Source organism: Schistocerca serialis, chromosome 7 (assembly GCF_023864345.2).
Source record: "Schistocerca serialis cubense isolate TAMUIC-IGC-003099 chromosome 7, iqSchSeri2.2, whole genome shotgun sequence".
Lineage (NCBI taxonomy): Eukaryota > Metazoa > Arthropoda > Insecta > Orthoptera > Acrididae > Schistocerca > Schistocerca serialis.
The window spans coordinates 370,204,880-370,226,802 of NC_064644.1; the positions used below are offsets into that span (position 1 = coordinate 370,204,880).

The following is a 21,923-nucleotide window of genomic DNA, read 5'->3' on the forward strand; positions in this document are numbered from 1 at the left end:
TTTGAATATCATGGGAGATATGGAAGTTTTGCATATTAATCATATGGCCAAATACCTTCCTCTTTGCAAGATATAATTTGCCAAAATCTTGTTTCGATATCTCAGACTGTTAACAAGATACGAGATATGTTATGAATTTATCATTCTGGCATTTTTGCTGGTGCACACAATCACAACAGAGTGCTTTACATAAAATCCTTCTTTTCACGATTGGAGATAGAGATATCCTTCCGAGTTTAAGGACTATTTTAATACGTTAGCTACACTTCAGGCACAGCAATGTATGACCTAACATTTGCCATCTGTACATCCACAGTAATGCCTGTTTTTCAGTGCAACCTTTTTGAATTTCTTGCAGTAGTTTACCTAATCTTGAAATGTTATTGATTAACACCACCATAGGTTGTTCATCATGGAGCTGATGAATGAAGCTACGAGATTCTGAAGAATCATCTTTTTTATCTCTTTTTCACCAAACATTTCCTTTAAAATCATTTGAGAAAGATTGCAGACTGGTGGCTTGTGTGCCTATCCACAGTCAAGTGAGCTAATCTCCCTGCAAGCCAATAGTCAAACATGGCACCTAGCAAACTTAGGTCAAACCTTACTCTATGCAAGAAGGGCTTAAGCTTATTAGAAAAGCATACAACAGACACTGGTATACATAAAGACTCAAATAAAAGAGAAATTATACAGTTTTCTGTATTTAGGTAAAATTTTAATGTTACAGTCAACTTTTCAATATACACAGATACTTTTTCTCTATAAAATTATAAAAATATCTGTAGAGTCAAGGGATCTTTTAAAATGCTTAGGGAAGCACATTAGAAGTACATCACAGTTCAAAGTTATTATGTACATTAAAAATAATTTTGAGAAATATATACAGAAGATATAATATTTTTAAAACGAGGCACAACAATTCTTGGAGGATGATAAAGGAATTACTACAGTTCCACCCACTATGTTACATTGCTGAAGTCAACTGCTCTGGGAGCATGCGTACAGCGCACCAGTCTTCTATGCCATGCATCTGGAGAAGATAAGAATCCATCTTCATGTCTATGGGTTGGCGTCAGAGTACCCGGAGTCTGCAGCTTCTTTAGGTGCCGTGTGAATGCAGGACTGGCCCACCTGTATTTTTGTTAATGAAGTATAAGTAGCAACAATCAGGCTAGTGTTTTAAAAGAAACAAAACATTTAATTAAGACAATAGCTTTCTTTAACTTACAGTTCCCTCTCTTTTTCTGGATAAAGTAGGATAGCATGTCGCCACCTGTAAATATTAGGATACTTCTGTTGTAATATATCAACTCCTGCCAGAGCATGAAGGACATCCAAATCCACTTTTCCGGGAGTGTTACTGGAACAATGACAATGCACTAAGTTGAGGAAAAGAGTTATTCCTGTGTCTATAAATGGTTGACCACAGATCAAAACGATAAATGCAGTTAGTGTTAACTTATTTTAATTAAAATATTATCCTGACAGTTCGCGCGCACGCTGTGTGTGTGTGTGTGTGTGTGTGTGTGTGTGTGTGTGTGTGTTCTCTATTGGCTCAAACACCAGACACTTGACTAAAGTGTTGTTATTCCTTAAGCAATGGACAAGATTACAAAGGGCATAGTGGTGGAAATGTGATTGAAGTAAGGATAGGTCACAACACTCAAACACTGTCTTTGGTAATGACAATGCAAACTTGCTACACACTAGAAAGGAAAAGTAATCTATGAGTATGTGACTTCAAAAAGTGGGAAAACTCAATACTCATTTTATAAAAACCAAGATGCTATAAGCATTACAGAATCCCAGACTCTTCTGAGATCGGGATTATGACTGATGAACACATCTTGTGTTTGTGTGTGTGTGTGTGTGTGTGTGTGTGTGTGTGTGTGTGTGTGTGTGTGTGAAACATTCCACATGGGAAAATGTATCTAAAAACAAAGATGATGAGACTTACCAAACAAAAGCGCTGGCAGGTCGATAGACTGGCTTTTATATATATATATATACATAGACAGACACACACACACACACACACACACACACACACACACACACACACACCATGAACCATGGACCTTGCCGTTGGTGGGGAGGCTTGCGTGCCTCAACGATACAGATAGCCGTACCATAGGTGCAACCACAACGGAGGGGTATCTGTTGAGAGGCCAGACAAACGTGTGGTTCCTGAAGAAGGGCAGCGGCCTTTTCAGTAGTTGCAGGGGCAACAGTCTGGATGATTGACTGATCTGGCCTTGTAACATTAACCAAAACGGCCTTGCTGTGCTGGTACTGCGAATGGCTGAAAGCAAGGGGAAACTATGGCCGTAATTTTTCCTGAGGGCATGCAGCTTTACTGTATGGTTAAATGATGATGGCGTCCTCTTGGGTAAAATATTCCGGAGGTAAAATAGTCCCCCATTCGGATCTCCGGGCGGGGACTACTCAAGAGGATGTCGTTATCCGGAGAAAGAAAACTGGCGTTCTACGGATCGGAGCGTGGAATGTCAGATCCCTTAATCGGGCAGGTAGGTTAGAAAATTTAAAAAGGGAAATGGATATAGTGGGAATTAGTGAAGTTCGGTGGCAGGAGGAACAAGACTTCTGGGCAGGTGACTACAGGGTTATAAACACAAAATCAAATAGGGGTAATGCAGGAGTAGGTTTAATAATGAATAGGAAAATAGGAATGCAGGTAAGCTACTACAAACAGCATAGTGAACGCATTGTTGTGGCCAAGATAGATACGAAGCCCACACCTACTACAGTAGTCCAAATTTATATGCCAACTAGCTCTGCAGATGACGAAGAAATTGAAGAAATGTATGATCAAATAAAAGAAATTATTCAGATAGTGATGGGTGACGAAAATTTAATAGTCATGGGTGACTGGAATTCGGTAGTAGGAAAAGGGAGAGAAGGAAACGTAGTAGGTGAATATGGACTGGGGCAAAGAAATGAAAGAGGAAGCCGCCTGGTAGAATTTTGCACAGAGCACAACTTAATCATAGCTAACACTTGGTTCAAGAAACATAAAAGAAGGCTATATACATGGAAGAAGCCTGGAGATACTGACAGGTTTCAGATAGATTATATAGTGGTAAGACAGAGGTTTAGGAACCAGGTTTTAAATTGTAAGACATGTCCAGGGGCAGATGTGGACTCTGACCACAATCTATTGGTTACGACGTGTAGATTAAAACTGAAGAAACTGCAAAAAGGTGGGAATTTAAGGAGATGGGACCTGGATAAACTAAAAGAACCAGAGGTTGTACAGAGTTTCAGGGAGAGCATAAGGGAGCAATTGACAGGAATGGGGGAAATAAATACAGTAGAAGAAGAATGGGTAGCTTTGAGGGATGAAGTAGTGAAGGCAGCAGAGGATCAAGTAGGTAAAAAGACGAGGGCTAATAGAAATCCTTGTGTAAGAGAAAAAATATTGAATTTAATTGATGAATGGAGAAAATATAAAAATGCAGTAAATGAAACAGGCAAAAAGGAATACAGACGTCTCAAAAACGAGATCGACAGGAAGTACAAAATGGCTAAGCAGGGGTGGCTAGAGGACAAATGTAAGGATGTAGAGGCTTATCTCACTAGGGGTAAGATAGGTACTGCCTACAGGAAAATTAAAGAGACCTTTGGAGATAAGAGAACAACTTGTATGAACATCAAGAGCTCAGATGGAAACCCAGTCCTAAGCAAAGAGGGGAAAGCAGAAAGGTGGAAGGAGTATATAGAGGGTCTATACAAGGGCGATGTACTTGAGGACAATATTATGGAAATGGAAGAGGATGTAGATGAAGATGAAATGGGAGATATGATACTACGTGAAGAGTTTGACAGCACTGAAAGACCTGGGTCGAAACAAGGCCCCTGGAGTAGACAACATTCCATTGGAACTACTGACGGCCTTGGGAGAGCCAGTCCTGACAAAACTCTACCATCTGGTGAGCAAGATGTATGAGACAGGTAAAATACCCTCAGATTTCAAGAAGAATATAATAATTCCAATCCCAAAGAAAGCAGGTGTTGACAGATGTGAAAAATACCGAACTATCAGTTTAATAAGTCACAGCTGCAAAATACTAACGCGAATTCTTTACAGATGAATGGAAAAACTAGTAGAAGCCGACCTCGGGGAAGATCAGTTTGGATTCCGTAGAAATGTTGGAACACGTGAGGCAATACTGACCCTACGACTTATCTTAGAAGCTAGACTAAGGAAGGGCAAACCTACGTTTCTAGCATTTGTTGACTTAGAGAAAGCTTTTGACAGTGTTGACTGGAATACTCTCTTTCAAATTCTGAAGGTGGCAGGGGTAAAATACAGGGAGCGAAAGGCTATTTACAATTTGTACAGAAACCAGATGGCAGTTATAAGAGTCGAGGGACATGAATGGGAAGCAGTGGTTGGGAAGGGAGTGAGACAGGGTTGTAGCCTCTCCCCGATGTTATTCAATCTGTATATTGAGCAAGCAGTGAAGGAAACAAAAGAAAAATTCGGAGTAGGTATTAAAATCCATGGAGAAGAAATAAAAACTTTGAGGTTCGCCGATGACATTGTAATTCTGTCATAGACAGCAAAGGACTTGGAAGAGCAATTGAACGGAATGGATAGTGTCTTGAAAGGAGGATATAAGATGACTATCAACAAAAGCAAAACGAGGATAATGGAATGTAGTCGAATTAAGTCCGGTGATGCTGAGGGAATTAGATTAGGAAATGAGACACTTAAAGTAGTAAAGGAGTTTTGCTATTTGGGGAGCAAAATAACTGATAATGGCCGAAGTAGGGAGGATATAAAATGTAGACTGGCAATGGCAACGAAAGCGTTTCTGAAGAAGAGAAATTTGTTAACATCGAGTATAGATTTAAGTGTCAGGAAGTCATTTCTGAAAGTATTTGTATGGAGTGTAGCCATGTATGGAAGTGAAACATGGACGATAAATAGTTTGGACAAGAAGAGAATAGAAGCTTTCGAAATGTGGTGCTACAGAAGAATGCTGAAGATTAGATGGGTAGATCACATAACTAATGAGGAGGTATTGAACAGAATTGGGGAGAAGAGGAGTTTGTGGCACAACTTGACAAGAAGAAGGGATTGGTTGGTAGGACATGTTCTGAGGCATCAAGGGATCACAAATTTAGCATTGGAAGGCAGCGTGGAGGGTAAAAATCGTAGAGGGAGACCAAGAGATGACTACACTAAGCAGATTCAGAAGGATGTAGGTTGCAGTAGGTACTGGGAGATGATGAAGCTTGCACAGGATAGAGTAGCATGGAGAGCTGCATCAAACCAGTCTCAGGACTGAAGACCACAACAATATATATATATATATATATATATATATATATATATATATATATATAGAGGGAAACATTCCACGTGGGAAAAATTATATATGAAAACAAAGATGAGGTGACTTACCGAACGAAAGCGCTGGCAGGTCGATACACACACAAACAAACACAAACATACACACAAAATTCAAGCTTTCGCAACAAACTGTTGCCTCATCAGGAAAGAGGGAAGGAGAGGGAAAGACGAAAGGAAGTGGGTTTTAAGGGAGAGGGTAAGGAGTCATTCCAATCCCGGGAGCGGAAAGACTTACTTTAGGGGGAAAAAAGGACAGGTATACACTCGCACACACACTTATCCATCCGCACATACACAGACACAAGCAGACATTTTCTCCCTTAAAACCCACATCCTTTCGTCTTTCCCTCTCCTTCCCTCTTTCCTGATGAGCAACAGTTTGTTGCGAAAGCTTGAATTTCGTGTGTATGTTTGTGTGTCTATCGACCTGCCTGCACTTTCGTTCGGTAAGTCACATCATCTGTGTTTTTACTGACCTAAGTGTTTAATGTAAAAACTGTAAGGATATTCCAGCTGATTTATTGTAAAAATAGAGTAACCACCCACACTCATTTTGCTTTTTCTTCACTTTGCCAGTCCCTGTTCTGCTTTTCTGTGTGATGTGTTAAGGAATATATGACTGATGTATACTACTAAGGAAGATTTGCAGCAACCAATCATCATTTAAGCCTTCAAATTTATTTTATTATTTACTGATGTTTTTTTCACCCCCAACTACACGAGGTACACATTTATATTTATACTAAATAAAATAAATTGGAGCTCTAATCTCTGCACACAATATTCCTACCATCATCTTTTCATATGAATATGGAATTATATATTTTTCTTGCTGCGTATGGCTGAGCTGCTCTTTACTGATGATGGAATCCATTTTATTCACAGCACAGCTATGAGGAAGACTCAAGATAAAAATGTAGATCTCACATCTGCTAGCGAAGAATTTCATTTTCTTTATCTCATGACTTTATTTATGGAAACATTCATGTGAATATTGCTTTACCATGCTTTGAGGACAGAGCACACATTTAGTTAAGTGCAACATTAACTTAAAGTCAAGCCTGCAACTACATTATATAAAAAGCGATTTTGTGAAAAGTGGTTCCAAATATGTTAAGTTTATAGAACAGCTAAATAAATTAATTACTCTATGAGAATCAAGTTGGAAGTTATAAGGCACTTGAAAACTTTTAATATACATGGGCATGCTGAGAAGTTAAGCCTCCAAATTTATGTGAAAGCTCTAAAAGCTTTTTAAATACAACAAACATTATTAAAATTCTACATATTTTTCTTCATATATACATATTTGTAGCCCTCTGGTGCTAGAGGGCTCCGTATCATAGTGTGTAACATCGCAATGTGTAAAGTAAACATGTTGGTCTGTGAGAAAGTGTGCTGTGATTGGGTTTTGAATTCAGAGAGTTTGTCCACCCATGGACCACCCTCTCCTTTAGCATGGGCAATGCCAGACCATATACAAGCACTGCGACATTTGCAACAATTCGATGCCTTGGGTTCATTCTCATTGATCATCCTCCATACAGTATCAACTTGGCCCCATCCAAGCCTCATCTGTTTCAAAAAACTTAAAGAACACCTTGGAGGACTTCACTTTGATAATGATGGAGTGATGCAAGCAGAGCTCCATCAACGAAGTCAAACACTCTACAGAGACAGTATCAATGAACAGGTCTCTCATTGGAAGAAATGTGTTTGTCGCAAGGGTGACTATGTTGACAAATAAATACGTAGATATGAAGAATAAAGATGTAAAATGTTAATAATGTTTGTGTTATTTAAAAAGCTTCACTAGTTTTAACAAACAAATAATTGGAAGCATTATTTTTCAGCATGCCCTCGTTTAGCTTAACTCGTTCCACATTCCTGAGTGAGCCAAGCTAGAATCTTAAATAATGAAAGAAAAGAGGGAGGAAAAAAGAGTAATGATTCAGCCATTAACCCTGTTCAATTAATGAATGAGTTAAAATTATATTAGTTACTACAACAACATCAACAGGATTATTTATGTATCTGTTTGTCTTAACAACTGACAGTTCGATTAGCAACTAAATCTTTCTTCTTTTTTTTTCATTTTCAACATTTTGCTCACAGGGAACCAGCAACTTTACTTAAATACTTAAAGAATTTAGTAAAGATTCTGTTAACAGTTGCAATATTTATATTAATGCGAATAACTTCAAACCTTACAGGTTTATTTTCCAGCCTGGCTTACTGAGGCTGCACTCTCAGTGCCTGATCTTAATAATAAACATCAAAGTGACAACATATGCTTTATAAAAGATTGCAGAATGAATGCCACAATCCACATGTCTCTCTAACCAAGCTGACTTTGTAAGAGGCATGTGTTGGTTGTGAATTCATTCTGCAATCATTTATAAAGTATGTGTTGCCACTTTGAAGTTTATTATTAAGATCAGGCACTGCCAGCATGGCCTCAGTAGGTCAGGGTTAAAAATGAACCTGTAAGGTTTGAAACTCCTGTGTGGGGTTTGTTAGTCCCCCATCGAGCACCTCCCAAGGTGGCAGATAGGGGAAAGCTCTCCAGATATTGAGGGTACCGGGGAAATAAAATACCTGGGATGACCAAAACTAACACAGGCAGAAGAGGCTCGCCAAGCTGTGGTGAAGGCAATTCTCCTACAGGAAGAGCATCCCAAAATCAAGACTTCTGGTCCTCCAAGTTGGTGGTTGTGCTGAGTCTACCAATCTGCTCATGTAAAAATGCTGACCAGTCGGGATACTCAACGCATGTCTTAGAAACAGGACAGAATATACTAGAACAAAAGTTGGCAAAGCTACAAGGATTTTTCTTTTGGTTCTTGGAATATCAGAAGCCTATACCGCCCTGGAAGTGCCCAAATACTAATAAATGAACTATAGAAATACAGGGTACAACTGGCAGCTCTCCACGAAGTAAAATGGCAAGGAACTGGCTCACTGAAAATACAAGACATGACTCTAATTTATGGAGATTGCCATGAATTTGGAACTGGATTCTACATTCATAAATCAATAAATGACTCAACAAAGGAATTCAAACATGTCAACAATCGAATATCATACATCACGGTTCAGGCTCAGTGATTAGATATTACTTTTCTAAATGCACATGCACCCACAGAAGATAAGGATAATGATATGAAGGAAGAATTCTATAGTCAATTGGACCACACATACAACTCAATAAGTAGACATAATGTAAATGTAGTGCTAAGAGATTTTAATGTCAATGTAGGAAAGCAGGAAATGTACAAACCAACCATTGGTAATTTCAGCTTACACAATAAAAGTTAGGATAATGGGGTTCGACTTACAAACTTTGCAATAATAAATGATCTCACACTAAACTAAAAACTCTAAACTGAACTCCTCTCGCTTAGGCCACGAAGGCCCAAAGGTACCGACTGGCCACTATGTCATCCTCAGGCCACAGGCATCGCTGGATGCGGATATGGAGGAGCATGTGGTCAGCACACTGCTCTCCCAGACGTAAGTCAGTTTACGACACCGGAGCCGCTACTTCTCAATCAAGTAGCTCCTAAATTTGCCTCACAAGGGCTGAGTGCACCCCGCTTGCCAACAGAGCTTGGCAGACAGGATGGTCATCTGTCCAAGTGCTAGCCCAGCCCGACAGTGCTTAATTTCAGTGATCTGACGGGAACTGGTGTTACCAATGTGGCAAGGCTGTTGGCGATCTCACACTAAGCGACACAAAATTTCAACACAAACATATTCACTTAGGGACATGGATATCAACAGATGGAGAAGTAGTGAATCAGACCATGTGGCTATCCAAAAACATTCCAGAACAGTACTAAGGATATTAGAACCTTTAGGGACGCCGATTGTGGCACAGACCATATGCTAGTTCTATCAAAAATGAAAATAAAATTAAAAAGAAAAATAAATGGAAGAAATGAAGAAAAATAAATGGAAACAGAGTGGAAATTACTAGATATAACTCAGGAAATCTGGCTGAAAATCTAAAAGAAAACTTTACCAAAGAAATGGAAAGCAACCTAACAAAAACTAGACTGTCCAACAGGGAACAACAAGATGTTGAAAGCAGATGGAGACACCTGAAAGAACAGTATTTAACAAAAAGTGCCAAGAAAAAGTTCTGGAGAAAAGAAATGCAAGAAGTGTGGATTACAGAAATGAACAATATGACACCGGAGGAGAGATCTTACAAAATCCATCAGGAAACACAACAAACCCTAAGACAAGAGAAAAGGGAATACTACAACAATATGATAAAAGAAGCAGAGGATGATTTCAAGCACCACAGAGCAAGGCAGATGAAACAAAGTATTAAAAAATCTTTGGGTATATTTGCTGAAAGAGAACAGTTTATAAAGGATCAGCATCGGAAAATACTGACCGACAAGAGTGATATACAAAAAAGGTGGAAGACATACTTTCCACAATCACTCAACTGCAATGATCCACATTCTTACTTTAAATTTGAAGAACCTGATACAATCGATGTAAAAGTTACCATCCTATCAGTAAATGAAATGCAACAAGCCATAAATAAATTAAAGAATAACAGGGCTTGTGGTGAAGACCAGATATAAGCTGAGTTATTAAAGAATGGAGGACTACAACTGGAAATAGAACTACATACAATGTTTAATAGAAACAATTTGGAAGACAGAAACCATACCTGCAGACTGGTAAACTGCAATTATATGCCCCATATTTACAAAGACTGATCCCCTTGTGTGCGACAACTACAGAGGAAATGCTTTACTGGATGTTGCTTATAAAATCCTATCGACGCGCCTATTAAACAGACTGATCCCAAGTACTGAAGAATTAATTGGTGATTACCAATGCGGTTTTTGCAGAAATAGATCCACATTAGATCATCTTTTCACTCTAAGATAGGTAAATTAAAAGCCTTGGGAATTCAATGTAGATGTATGTATATTATTTGTAGATTTCAGAAAGGCCTACAATAGCATACACTGACAGATGCTTCTAAATATAATGAGGGAATTTGAAATACCATCAAAGCTAATCAGATTAATTAAAATGTGCACCAAAGAAACTTTATGTTGTGTCAAGACACCTGTAGGAGAAACAGAAAATTTTTAGGTGTTCACTGGACTGAGACAACTTGGAGATGCTATTTCACCTATTTTATTTAACCTCATCTTATAGAAGATTGATAGAGAATTTAGTAAAACTAATCCACAAGGGATCCAAATGCAGGAGATGAACATTACTAGACTTGCCTTTGTAGATGATGTAGCATTGTAAGTAGTTTCAAAACAGAATTAACCAAAATGATGCAAAATTATTACAAAATTGCTGAGAAAGCAGGATTACAGGTTAATGAAGAAAAGACAGAATATCTGGTCCTAAGTAAGAAAAACCAACATGATGCACCTTTGGTTGTAGATGGATTCACTTTAAAAACAGTTGACCGCTTCAAGTACTTAGGGAGTCTGTTTAATAACAATAATGAAATGGATATAGAAGTAGATGCCAGTCTAGCAACAGCAAACAAAACGCTCTTCAGTTTTAGCAAAATCTTACAGAAAAGATCACTTAGTACTAACTTATATCACTCAACCATTATACCAATAACATTATATGGATGTGAAGCATTAATGTTTACAAAGAAAGATGAAGAAAAACAGTTAATATTTGAAATAAAAATACTAAGAAAATTTTTTTGGTCCAGTATATGGTAAAGGTAACATGGATTGGAGGATAAGAAAAAATGAAGACTTAAGACAGCTTACAAACATGTAACATTGTAGATGTGCTAAAGAAGGGAAGGTTGTATTGGGTGGGCCATATAGCACGAATGCATTTGGAAGGACAATAGATGGAACAAAAAGAAGAGAAAGACCCAGATGTAGGTGGAGAGAGAACATCCGGGAGGACACAACTAGGATGAACACGAACACTGAATGGACAAACAGTGCACATATCAGAAGGAAATGGAAGAGTCTTATAGAGCAGGCATATGGTTGATAAGGCCTTTGCAACTTGTAAATAAATAATAAAGGCTTGAAATTAGTCACTTAATATAAATATTGCACATGTTGACAGAATTGTTAATAAATGCTTTAAGAAATTAAACCTTTCATTTCTTGTAATGCTTGAGCATTGAATTAATTCCACTGTTATGAGTTTACTCTTTTTAACAGTTATTACATTATAATGTCACAGGAAAAACCAAGAAATTTGTAATTGTAGAAAGTGAGACATGTCAGTTCTCATTTTATGAAAAAAATATCTAAATGAATCCTGAAATTATCCTGGGCTCAACCTACAGTAATCAAATGATCCCACACCCTCCACCCAACTGTTTCTGCCCCCTTATCCTACCATATCCTCCTTTTTCATATTCCCTCAACCTCTTTGTGTGCAGCCTTCTGCCAATGTACCCACCCACCCTTTCCTTTCCCTGCTCCTCTTCTTTTCCTCTCCCTGTTTCCCCCACACTCTCCCTCCCGATGCTGCGCCAGCCTTGAGTCCCTGCACAACCTGCCAGACAACACTCTTTTTTCCCCACACCTGTACCCCACTATTCCTCCCTCTTTCCTGCACCCTCCGGATTGCTATTTACATAACAGTCGCATTCCGGGCAGAGCTGCCAGTGGTAGTTGTCACATGTGTGAGGTGCACTTGCTCTTGTTTGTTTGTTTTTGTGTGTGTGTGTGTGTGTGTGTGTGTGTGTGTGTGTGTGTGTGTGAAAAGCTATTATGTGTAACAGACTTTTCAGCCTGGAGTTTTCAGCCTGGAGTTTTCAGCCTGGAGTTTTCAGCCTGGAGTTTCCACGGTTTGATTTTGCCTAACAGCTTTTTCCAACCCACAATCCTGTGTTATTTTCCTCTGGTACTACCTCTAAAGCAGTACTCTTCTCAGTGTACGTTCTTTCTCTTCTTTCATACGTTTTTTCATCACCCTCCAAACTGCACACATTCTGACTTTGAGCCCCAATGTATCAATGATATTGTCCGCACACAACACAATATCTGTATATGTTTCTGCATATCTGTGCATGTTTCTGCATGTATGTATGTATGTGTGTGTTTTTATGCATCTTTTTCTGTTATCCAGCGCCCATCAAAACCACCCAGTCTTCATTTGACCACTTCCTACAAAATTTCCCATTTCCCCAACACTGTGCCACAATGGACACTTGCACCAACTTTTTCTCTGGATTCCACACCTCCTTTCATAATGACCTCCACATTTTCAGATTCTACCAGTCCCAGCCCCTTATAAACATGGTACTGCAAAAACATTTCCATGGCACAGGCATCCCTGAACCATTTCTGCTCCCTCCGCTAGATACTGCTATTGTGCAATCCTTACTACACACATAACATCTCTGAAATTGAATCCTTTGTTGTCCGGCAGCTGGAAGAGACCACCTCCGTAAGTTATCCAACCTGCTGACATCCTACTGCCATCTTGGTGCACTACTATCCAAGCCCTGTCCTACCGACAGCATTCCTCCTCCTCCTCCTCCTCCTCCTCATCATCATCATCAAACGCTCATAGAAACCAGACTCCATCTGATGGACTTTTTCAACTTGTAAAATCCCCCAAAACTACCTACAAACATTCCAAATACAGAGACCAAACAATCCCAGAACACTGTTGTCAACCTTTCCACCAAAATCCTCAGCCCCACAAAGTTTCAGCCCTATCCAAAGGCTTCACCTTCAGCCTTACACCCAAATTTAACCTTGTTGGAGTTGTCAAAGACCTACTCTCCCTCTTCATCCCTGCAATGGAAATAATTCTTCACCACCACTCCTTCTAACCAAAGCCAACCTCATACAAACATTAAAAAAAAAAAAAAAAAAGTTTTCCATCACCTTGGTTCCCAGAACTCCTGAAGAAAGACAGACGTTGACTGCGGATATTGTATCCCACACACAGTCCCTTTGACTGTTCAGAGATGTCACTAAACCTGCCCAAATATGTAGTCACCCATGTATGAGAAATGCTTATTAGACAGAGGGGGTCCTACAGCCGATGAGTTCCAGTCATTCCACCATGAAGGAGGTACATGTCTTGTGTTGTCTGTAGTTCAATTATGCCTCGATAGTCAATACAGCAGTTTGATTGCATCCGCATTGTTACTTTGTGCCAGGAAGGGCTCTCAACAAGGGAAGTGTCCAGGTGTCTCAGAGTGAACCAAAGTGATGTTGCTCGGACATGGAGGAGATACAGAGAGACAGGAACTGCCAATGACATGCCTTGCACAGGCTGCCCAAGGGCTACTACTGCAGTGGATGACCGCTACCTATGGATTATGGCTTGGAGGAACCCTGACAGCATTGCCACCATATTGAATAATGATTTTTGTGCAGCCACAGGATGTCATGATACAACTCAAATTGGGCACAACAGGCTGCATTCCCAATGTCCATGGCGAGGTCCATCTTTGCAACCACGACACCATGCAGCACGATGGGCCCAACAACATGCTGAATGGATCACTCAGGATTGGCATCACATTCTCTTCACTGACGAGTGTCGCATATGCCTTTAACCAGACAATCGTCGGAGACGTGTTGGAGGCAACTCGGACAGGCTGAACACCTTAGGCACTCTGTCCAGCGAGTGCAGCAAAGTGGAGGTTCTCTGCTGTTTTCGGGTGGCATTATGTGGAGCCGACATATGCCACTGGTGGTCATGGATGGTGCCGTAATGGCTGTACGATACGTGAATGCCACCCTCAGACTGACAGTGCAACCATGTCGGCAGCATATTGGCGAGGCATTTGTCTTCAAGTACAACAATTCGCACCACCATCATGCATATCTTGTGAATGACTTACTTCAGGATAACGACATTGCTTGACTAGTGGCCAGCATGTTCTCCAGACGTGAATCCTATTGAACATGCCTGGAATAGATTGAAAAGGGCTGTTTATGGACGACATGACTTGCCAAACAATCTGAGGAATCTATGCCGAACTGCCGTTGAGGAATGGAACAATCTGGACCAACAGTGCATTGATGAACTTGTAGATAGTATGCCACGATGAATACAGGCATGCATCAAAGCAAGAGGACATGCTACTGGGTATCAGAGGTACCGGTGTGTATAGCAATCTGGACAGGAAAGGACAGCCGTACACAGTCTCAAAGCAGATCCTGACCTAATCATCCTGTTGTTGTTGTTGTTGTTGTGGTCTTCAGTCCTGAGACTGGTTTGATGCAGCTCTCCATGCTACTCTATCCTGTGCAAGCTTTTTCATCTCCCAGTACCTACTGCAACATACATCCTTCTGAATCTGCTTAGTGTATTCATCTCTTGGTCTCCCTCTACGATTTTTACCCTCCACGCTGCCCTCCAATACTAAATTGGTGATCCCTTGATGCCTCAGAACATGTCCTACCAACCGATCCCTTCTTCTGGTCAAGTTGCGCCACAAACTTCTCTTCTCCCCAATCCTATTCAATACTTCCTCATTAGTTATGTGATCTACCCATCTAATCTTCAGCATTCTTCTGTAGCACCACATTTCGAAAGCTTCTATTCTCTTCTTGTCCAAACTATTTATCGTCCATGTTTCACTTCCATACATGGCTACACTCCATACAAATACTTTCAGAAATGACTTCCTGACACTCAAATCAATACTGGATGTTAACAAATTTCTCTTCTTCAGAAACGCTTTCCTTGCCATTGCCAGCCTACATTTTATATCCTCTCTACTTCGACCATCATCAGTTATTTTGCTCCCCAAATAGCAAAACTCCTTTACTACTTTAAGTGCCTCATTTCCTAATCTAATTCCCTCAGCATCACCCGACTTAATTAGACTACATTCCATTATCCTTGTTTTGCTTTTGTTGATGTTCATCTTATATCTTCCTTTCAAGACACTGTCCATTCCATTCAACTGCTTTTCCAAGTCCTTTGCTGTCTCTGACAGAATTACAATGTCATCGGCGAACCTCAAAGTTTTTATTTCTTCTCCATGAATTTTAATACCTACTCCAAATTTTTCTTTTGTTTCCTTTACTGCTTGCTCAATATACAGATTGAACAACATTGGGGAGAGGCTACAACCCTGTCTTACTCCCTTCCCAACCACTGCTTCCCTTTCATGTCCCTCGACTCTTATAACTGCCATCTGGTTTCTGTACAAATTGTAAATAGCCTTTCGCTCCCTGTATTTTACCCCTGCCACCTTTAGAATTTGAAAGAGAGTATTCCAGTCAACATTGTCAAAAGCTTTCTCTAAGTCTACAAATGCTAGAAACGTAGGTTTGCCTTTCCTTAATCTTTCTTCTAAGGTAAGTCGTAAGGTCAGTATTGCCTCACGTGTTCCAGTGTTTCTACGGAATCCAAACTGATCTTCCCCGAGGTTGGCTTCTACTAGTTTTTCCATTCGTCTGTAAAGAATTCGTGTTAGTATTTTGCAGCTGTGACTTATTAAGCTGATAGTTCGGTAATTTTCACATCTGTCAACACCTGCTTTCTTTGGGATTGGAATTATTATATTCTTCTTGAAGTCCGAGGGTATTTCGCCTGTCTAATACATCTTCCTCACCAGATGGTAGAGTTTTGTCAGGACTGGCTCTCCCACGGCCGTCAGTAGTTCCAATGGAATATTGTCTACTCCGGGGGCCTTGTTTCGACTCAGGTCTTTCAGTGCTCTGTCAAACTCTTCACGCAGTATCATATCTCCCATTTCATCTTCATCTACATCCTCTTCCATTTCCATAATATTGTCCTCAAGTACATCGCCCTTGTATAGACCCTCTATATACTCCTTCCACCTTTCTGCTTTCCCTTCTTTGCTTAGAACTGGGTTTCCATCTGAGCTCTTGATATTCATACAAGTCGTTCTCTTATCTCCAAAGGTCTCTTTAATTTTCCTGTAGGCGGTATCGATCTTACCCCTAGTGAGATAGGCCTCTACATCCTTACATTTGTCCTCTAGCCATCCCTGCTTAGCCATTTTGCACTTCCTGTCAATCTCATTTTTGAGACGTTTGTATTCCTTTTTGCCTGTTTCACTTACTGCATTTTTATATTTTCTCCTTTCATCAATTAAATTCAATATTTCTTCTGTTACCCAAGGATTTCTACTAGCCCTCGTCTTTTTACCTACTTGATCCTCTGCTGCCTTCACTACTTCATCCCTCAAAGCTACCCATTCTTCTTCTACTGTATTTATTTCCCCCATTCCTGTCAATTGCTCCCTTATGCTCCCCCTGAATCTCTGTACAACCTCTGGTTCTTTTAGTTTATCCAGGTCCCATCTCCTTAAATTCCCACCTTTTTGCAGTTTCTTCAGTTTTAGTCTACAGGTCATAACCAATAGATTGTGGTCAGAGTCCACATCTGCCCCTGGAAATGTCTTACAATTTAAAACCTGGTTCCTAAATCTCTGTCTTACCATTATATAATCTATCTGATACCTTTTAGTATCTCCAGGCTTCTTCCATGTATACAACCTTCTTTCATGATTCTTAAACCAAGTGTTAGTTATGATTATGTTATGCTCTGTGCAAAATTCTACCAGGCGGCTTCCTCTTTCATTTCTGTCCCCCAATCCATATTCACCTACTATGTTTCCTTCTCTCCCTTTTCCTACACTCGAATTCCATTCACCCATGACTATTAAATTTTCGTCTCCCTTCACAATCTGAATAATTTCTTTTATTTCATCATACATTTCTTCAATTTCTTCGTCATCTGCAGAGCTAGTTGGCATATAAACTTGTACTACTGTAGTAGGTGTGGGCTTCGTATCTATCTTGGCCACAATAATGCGTTCACTATGCTGTTTGTAGTAGCTTACCCGCATTCCTATTTTCCTATTCATTATTAAACCTACTCCTGCATTACCCCTATTTGATTTTGTGTTTATAACCCTGTAGTCACCTGACCAGAAGTCTTGTTCCTCCTGCCACCGAACTTCACTAATTCCCACTATATCTAACTTCAACCTATCCATTTCCCTTTTTAAATTTTCTAACCTACCTGCCCGATTAAGGGATCTGACATTCCACGCTCCGATCCGTAGAACGCCAGTTTTCTTTCTCCTGATAACGACATCCTCTTGAGTAGTCCCCGCCCGGAGATCCGAATGGGGGACTATTTTACCTCCGGAATATTTTACCCAAGAGGACGCCATCATCATGTAATCATACAGTAAAGCTGCATGCCCTCGGGAAAAATTACGGCTGTAGTTTCCCCTTGCTTTCAGCCGTTCGCAGTACCGGCACGGCAATGCCGTTTTGGTTATTGTTACAAGGCCAGCTCAGTCAATCATCCAGACTGTTGCCCTTGCAACTACTGAAAAGGCTGCTGCCCCTCTTCAGGAACCACACGTTTGTCTGGCCTCTCAACAGATACCCCTCCGTTGTGGTTGCACCTACGGTACGGCTATCTGTATCGCTGAGGCACGCAAGCCTCCCCACCAACGGCAAGGTCCATGGTTCATGGGGAGGCTAATCATCCTACCTGCGGTCAAAGACTCCACAACTGCTGTGATGAGTCACAGTGACTACCTCCGCCAATTGTCTGACTCATCGCCTATAAACTCTTCCAGAATGATCTCATCCCAGAAGCCCAACATGACCTTTAATCCCTGCTTAAAACCTTAGGCACTTCCCAGAACCTCTGCCCCAGAATCCATTTCGCTCCTCACCATTGCGACACCATGCACACCCACCTTCTACATGCCCCCAAAATCCACAAACCTCACAATCCTTGATGCCCCACTGTGGCTTGTTATTGTTTCCCCACTGAAAGAATCCTGGCTCTCATTGACTAATGCCTCTACCCAACTGAACATAATCTAGCCTCCTATGCCAAAGACACCAGCCACTTCCTTCGCCAACTCTCCACCATCCCCACCACTTTATCTCTTGATTCCCTAATGGTCACTGTTGATGCCACTTCCTTGTGCATCAACATCCCTCATGTCCACTGTCTTGCCACATCTGAACACTACCTTTCCCAACATCTGAACATTACCTTTCCCAACGTCCTACAGACTCAAAACCCACTGCCTCATTCCTGATTCATCCAACGTTACCCAAACATTTAACTACTACGCCTTTGAGTGGAAGGTATACAAGCAAATCCGCAGCACAGCCACGGGCACTGCCTGGCACACTCCTATGCCAACTTGTTTGTGTGTCCTCTAGAAGGAACTTTCCTAGCTTCCCAAAATCCTAAACTCCTGGTCTCACTCAGGCTCATTTATGATATCTTCATTATCTGGACTCAGTGTCAAGACACACTGTCCTCATTCCTTCACAACCTCAACACCTTCTCTTCCATCTGCTTCACCTTCTCTTCCATCTGCTTCACCTGGTCCCCCTCAATCCAACATGCCAACTTCCTTGGCATTGCCGTCCCTCTCTCTGATCGCTCCATCAGTACCTATGTCCACATTAAACCCACCAACCATTACCAGTACCTGTATTTTGACAGCTGCCATCCCTTTCACACCAAAAACTCCATCCCATACAGTCTTGCCGCCTGGTGACAGCATATCCGCAGTGACAAGAATTCCCTTTCTCAGTATGCTGATAGTCTCACTAAGGCCTTCCCAGACAAGCACTATCCTCCAGACCTAGTGCGCAAACAGATCTTCCAGATCATTTCCCCCTCATACCCCCCATCCCTCCCACCACCCCTAACATCCAGCCAAAAAGAAGTGCCTGCTTCATCACCAAGTACCATCCTGGACTGGAACAACTTAACCAAATCTTTCGCCAGGGCTTTGATTAGGTATCATTATGCCTTGAAATGAGGGACATGTTATCCAAGATCCTTCCCACTCCTCCCAAAGTGGTTTTTGTTACCTACCCGACTCCACAACATTCTAGTCCCTCCTTATGTCACTCCCATCTCATTGCCACAGTGATCATATCCCTGCTGAAGAACCAGGTGCAAGACCTGCCCAATCCATTCACCCAGCACTTACTTTCCAGTCCTCTCACAGGCTTATGTTACCCTACCAATGGCTGGGCCACCTGTGAAAACAGCCATTTTGTATACCAGCTTTGCTGTAACCATTGCACAGCTTTTTATATTGGTGTGACTACCAACCAACTGTCCACCAGTACGAACGGCCACTGCCAAACTATGGAGAGAGCAAGGTAGACCATACTGTGGCACAACATGCAGCTGAACACAACATTCTTGTCAATGGTTGTTTCTCTACCTGAGCCACCTGCCCCCCCCCCCCTCCTCCTCCTCATCATCCTCATCCTCATCCCCATCCTAATCTTCCACCACCACCACCAACCAGATTTTCTGAACTGCACAGATGGGAGTCATCCTTCAAACACATTGTCCACTCCCAAAATTATCACAGCCTCAACCTAGGGTAACTTACTGCACCCACAACTTCCACCCAACAGTTTCTGCCCCATTGTCCTATCATCTCCTCCCTTTCCACATTCCCTCACCCTCTTTGTGTGCAGTCTTCCGCCCATGTACCTGCCAGTCCTAACCCTTCCCTGCTCCTCTCCTTTTCCGCTTCCCTTTTTTCCCCTGCACCCTACATCCAGAAGCTGTGTCTGGCAGTCTAGTCCCTGCATGCCCTGCCAGACAACACATTTCTCTCTCTCCATCCATACCCTGCTATCCTGCCTCACTCCAGATTGCTATTCATTTGAGAATCTTATTTTGATTGGAGCTGCAGGTGGAAATGGTCATGCGTGCTCGAGGTGTGCTTGCTTCTGTGAATGTGCGTGTGTTTTCTTTGCTGAAGAAGGCTATGGCCAGAAGCCATGATGTGTGACTGTCTTTTTGTTGTGCCTGTCTGCAGCTCAGATGTTCATCTTTAAGATGAGTAGCAATTTATCGTTTTCTCAATACTGTTGATATACCTACCTGGAGTTTCCATTGTTTAATTTTTGTTTTGTACAAAATCAGTTTTATTTACAGCAACATATAGTTTTATGATAATAGGGAGTGTAGGTTTTTGTGTGTATGCATATGGCAGTGTCTTTACAAATGGCTGGATGTCAGAGTATAGGCTAACAAAGCTAGTGTTCTGAGCAGTAACATCATGCTGCTTTCCCAAATCATCTCTGAGCTTAATTATGATCGATCTGGCAGAAACACACAAATTGTGTGTGCATACTTCATGCAAATGCCTCTAGTTACAGTTGCCTAATACACCTTTCTACTGTCCTGATCCATTTCGGAACAAACTTCAAAACCAAATCTTTATTATCAGAGAGATAAATATCATAACAAACCACTTTCACAATAGGCCTACTTTCATTACTTTACCAAATATAGAAAACAATCACTGTCTTTCAGTGGAAAATGCAATTTATGTGCAGCTTAGTACATTGCAATGAATTCAAAAGAAATGAGTCTATAGTCTGCAGTAATAAAAGATTATTGACATTGCATATTCTATACAGAAAACCAGCTTTTGTAAACTATTTACCCTTCCATCAAGGAACAAAACAAGAGAATAACTTATGTATACAAAATGTACTATTTCCATATCAATGTGTCATACAGGACTGAAAGAATCAGCATTGTAAACATATGTGCATATGTTGGGTGCTGCATATGGTAAATGATCAAATTGAACTTTCTTATCTGTTTGTAACAATAACCATATCGGTCCAAAAAGTTGAGAGACTGGATTAATGAAGAATGAAGTTAAGATGGTGGTTTTATTGCTGTGCTCCACAGTCTCTCCCCCACCCCCAAAACTGAGTACAATGCACAGAACATTCACACAATCGTGTGAAACTGTCAGAAAAGTCTTGAGATGTTGCTCAACTCGTACATTACACTAAACGCAACGTTTATTATGCTGTCAAGCTGCAGCAGGCATCCAGGCATCATCTTTTTTGTTCTCTGCACACACTTATGTCTTCTTCAAAATATTCTGGGGACTGTCTTGATTGGTTGGTTCGTTGGTTGGCTTAAAGGGAGAGAAGGGACCAAACTATGAGGTCATCATCATCAATCCATTGTTCCTAATAAAACAACGCCACAAGGATGAGAATAAAATGGACAAAACATGTAACACAAAACGGAAAGAAAGGAAAAGCCACAAGAATGAAGGGAAGGCATTGAATACTAAAAGGAACAAAAGAGGACAAGAAAACAGAGATTCTAGACACAGAAGAGAGTAAAACATGAAAGCAAATTAAAGTGGCTGGCCAACCATGAGAATAAAAAGAGAAAGCCAGCCACTCTGCAACACATTAAAACCTCCACCCTAAAAGCACTAGGGTGGAGAACACAGAGATACAAATGACATGCGCTAAAACTTACATAGAAGTATAAAACTCACTCTCACAGCTAAAACGTAAAACTAAAGCTGCTGTGGAGGCATTGTCGCACGACACCGAAAGCAGGGCGCTGTGAAAGTTAAAAGTCTACCGCAGAGTGGCTAAAAGTGGGCAGTCCACAGCGACACTGAGGTGGGTCCTCGCGACGGAGTAGGTAACCATGCGTTAGCCAAGTATGGCCAATGCGGAGCCGGCAGAGGACAACTGATTCCCTGGGAGAGGCCTGAATGGAAGAC

The 21,923-nt window shown here is 41.0% G+C and overlaps 1 protein-coding gene across 2 annotated transcripts in view; it reads right to left on the reverse strand.

Annotated features, from left to right (window-relative positions):
* Positions 1–688: 688 nt before the first annotated feature.
* LOC126413322 (ankyrin repeat and LEM domain-containing protein 2) overlaps positions 689–21,923 on the reverse strand; it is a 147,725-nt gene continuing 126,490 nt past the window's right edge. For both annotated transcript variants that reach the window (XM_050083227.1, XM_050083228.1), the window contains 2 exons: positions 1,232–1,363; positions 689–1,134 (listed from right to left, as the gene is read on the reverse strand). In XM_050083227.1, coding sequence (XP_049939184.1) covers positions 963–1,134; positions 1,232–1,363 — 304 coding nt within the window. In that variant the 3' untranslated portion in view covers positions 689–962. The remainder of the gene's footprint in view (positions 1,135–1,231; positions 1,364–21,923) is intronic.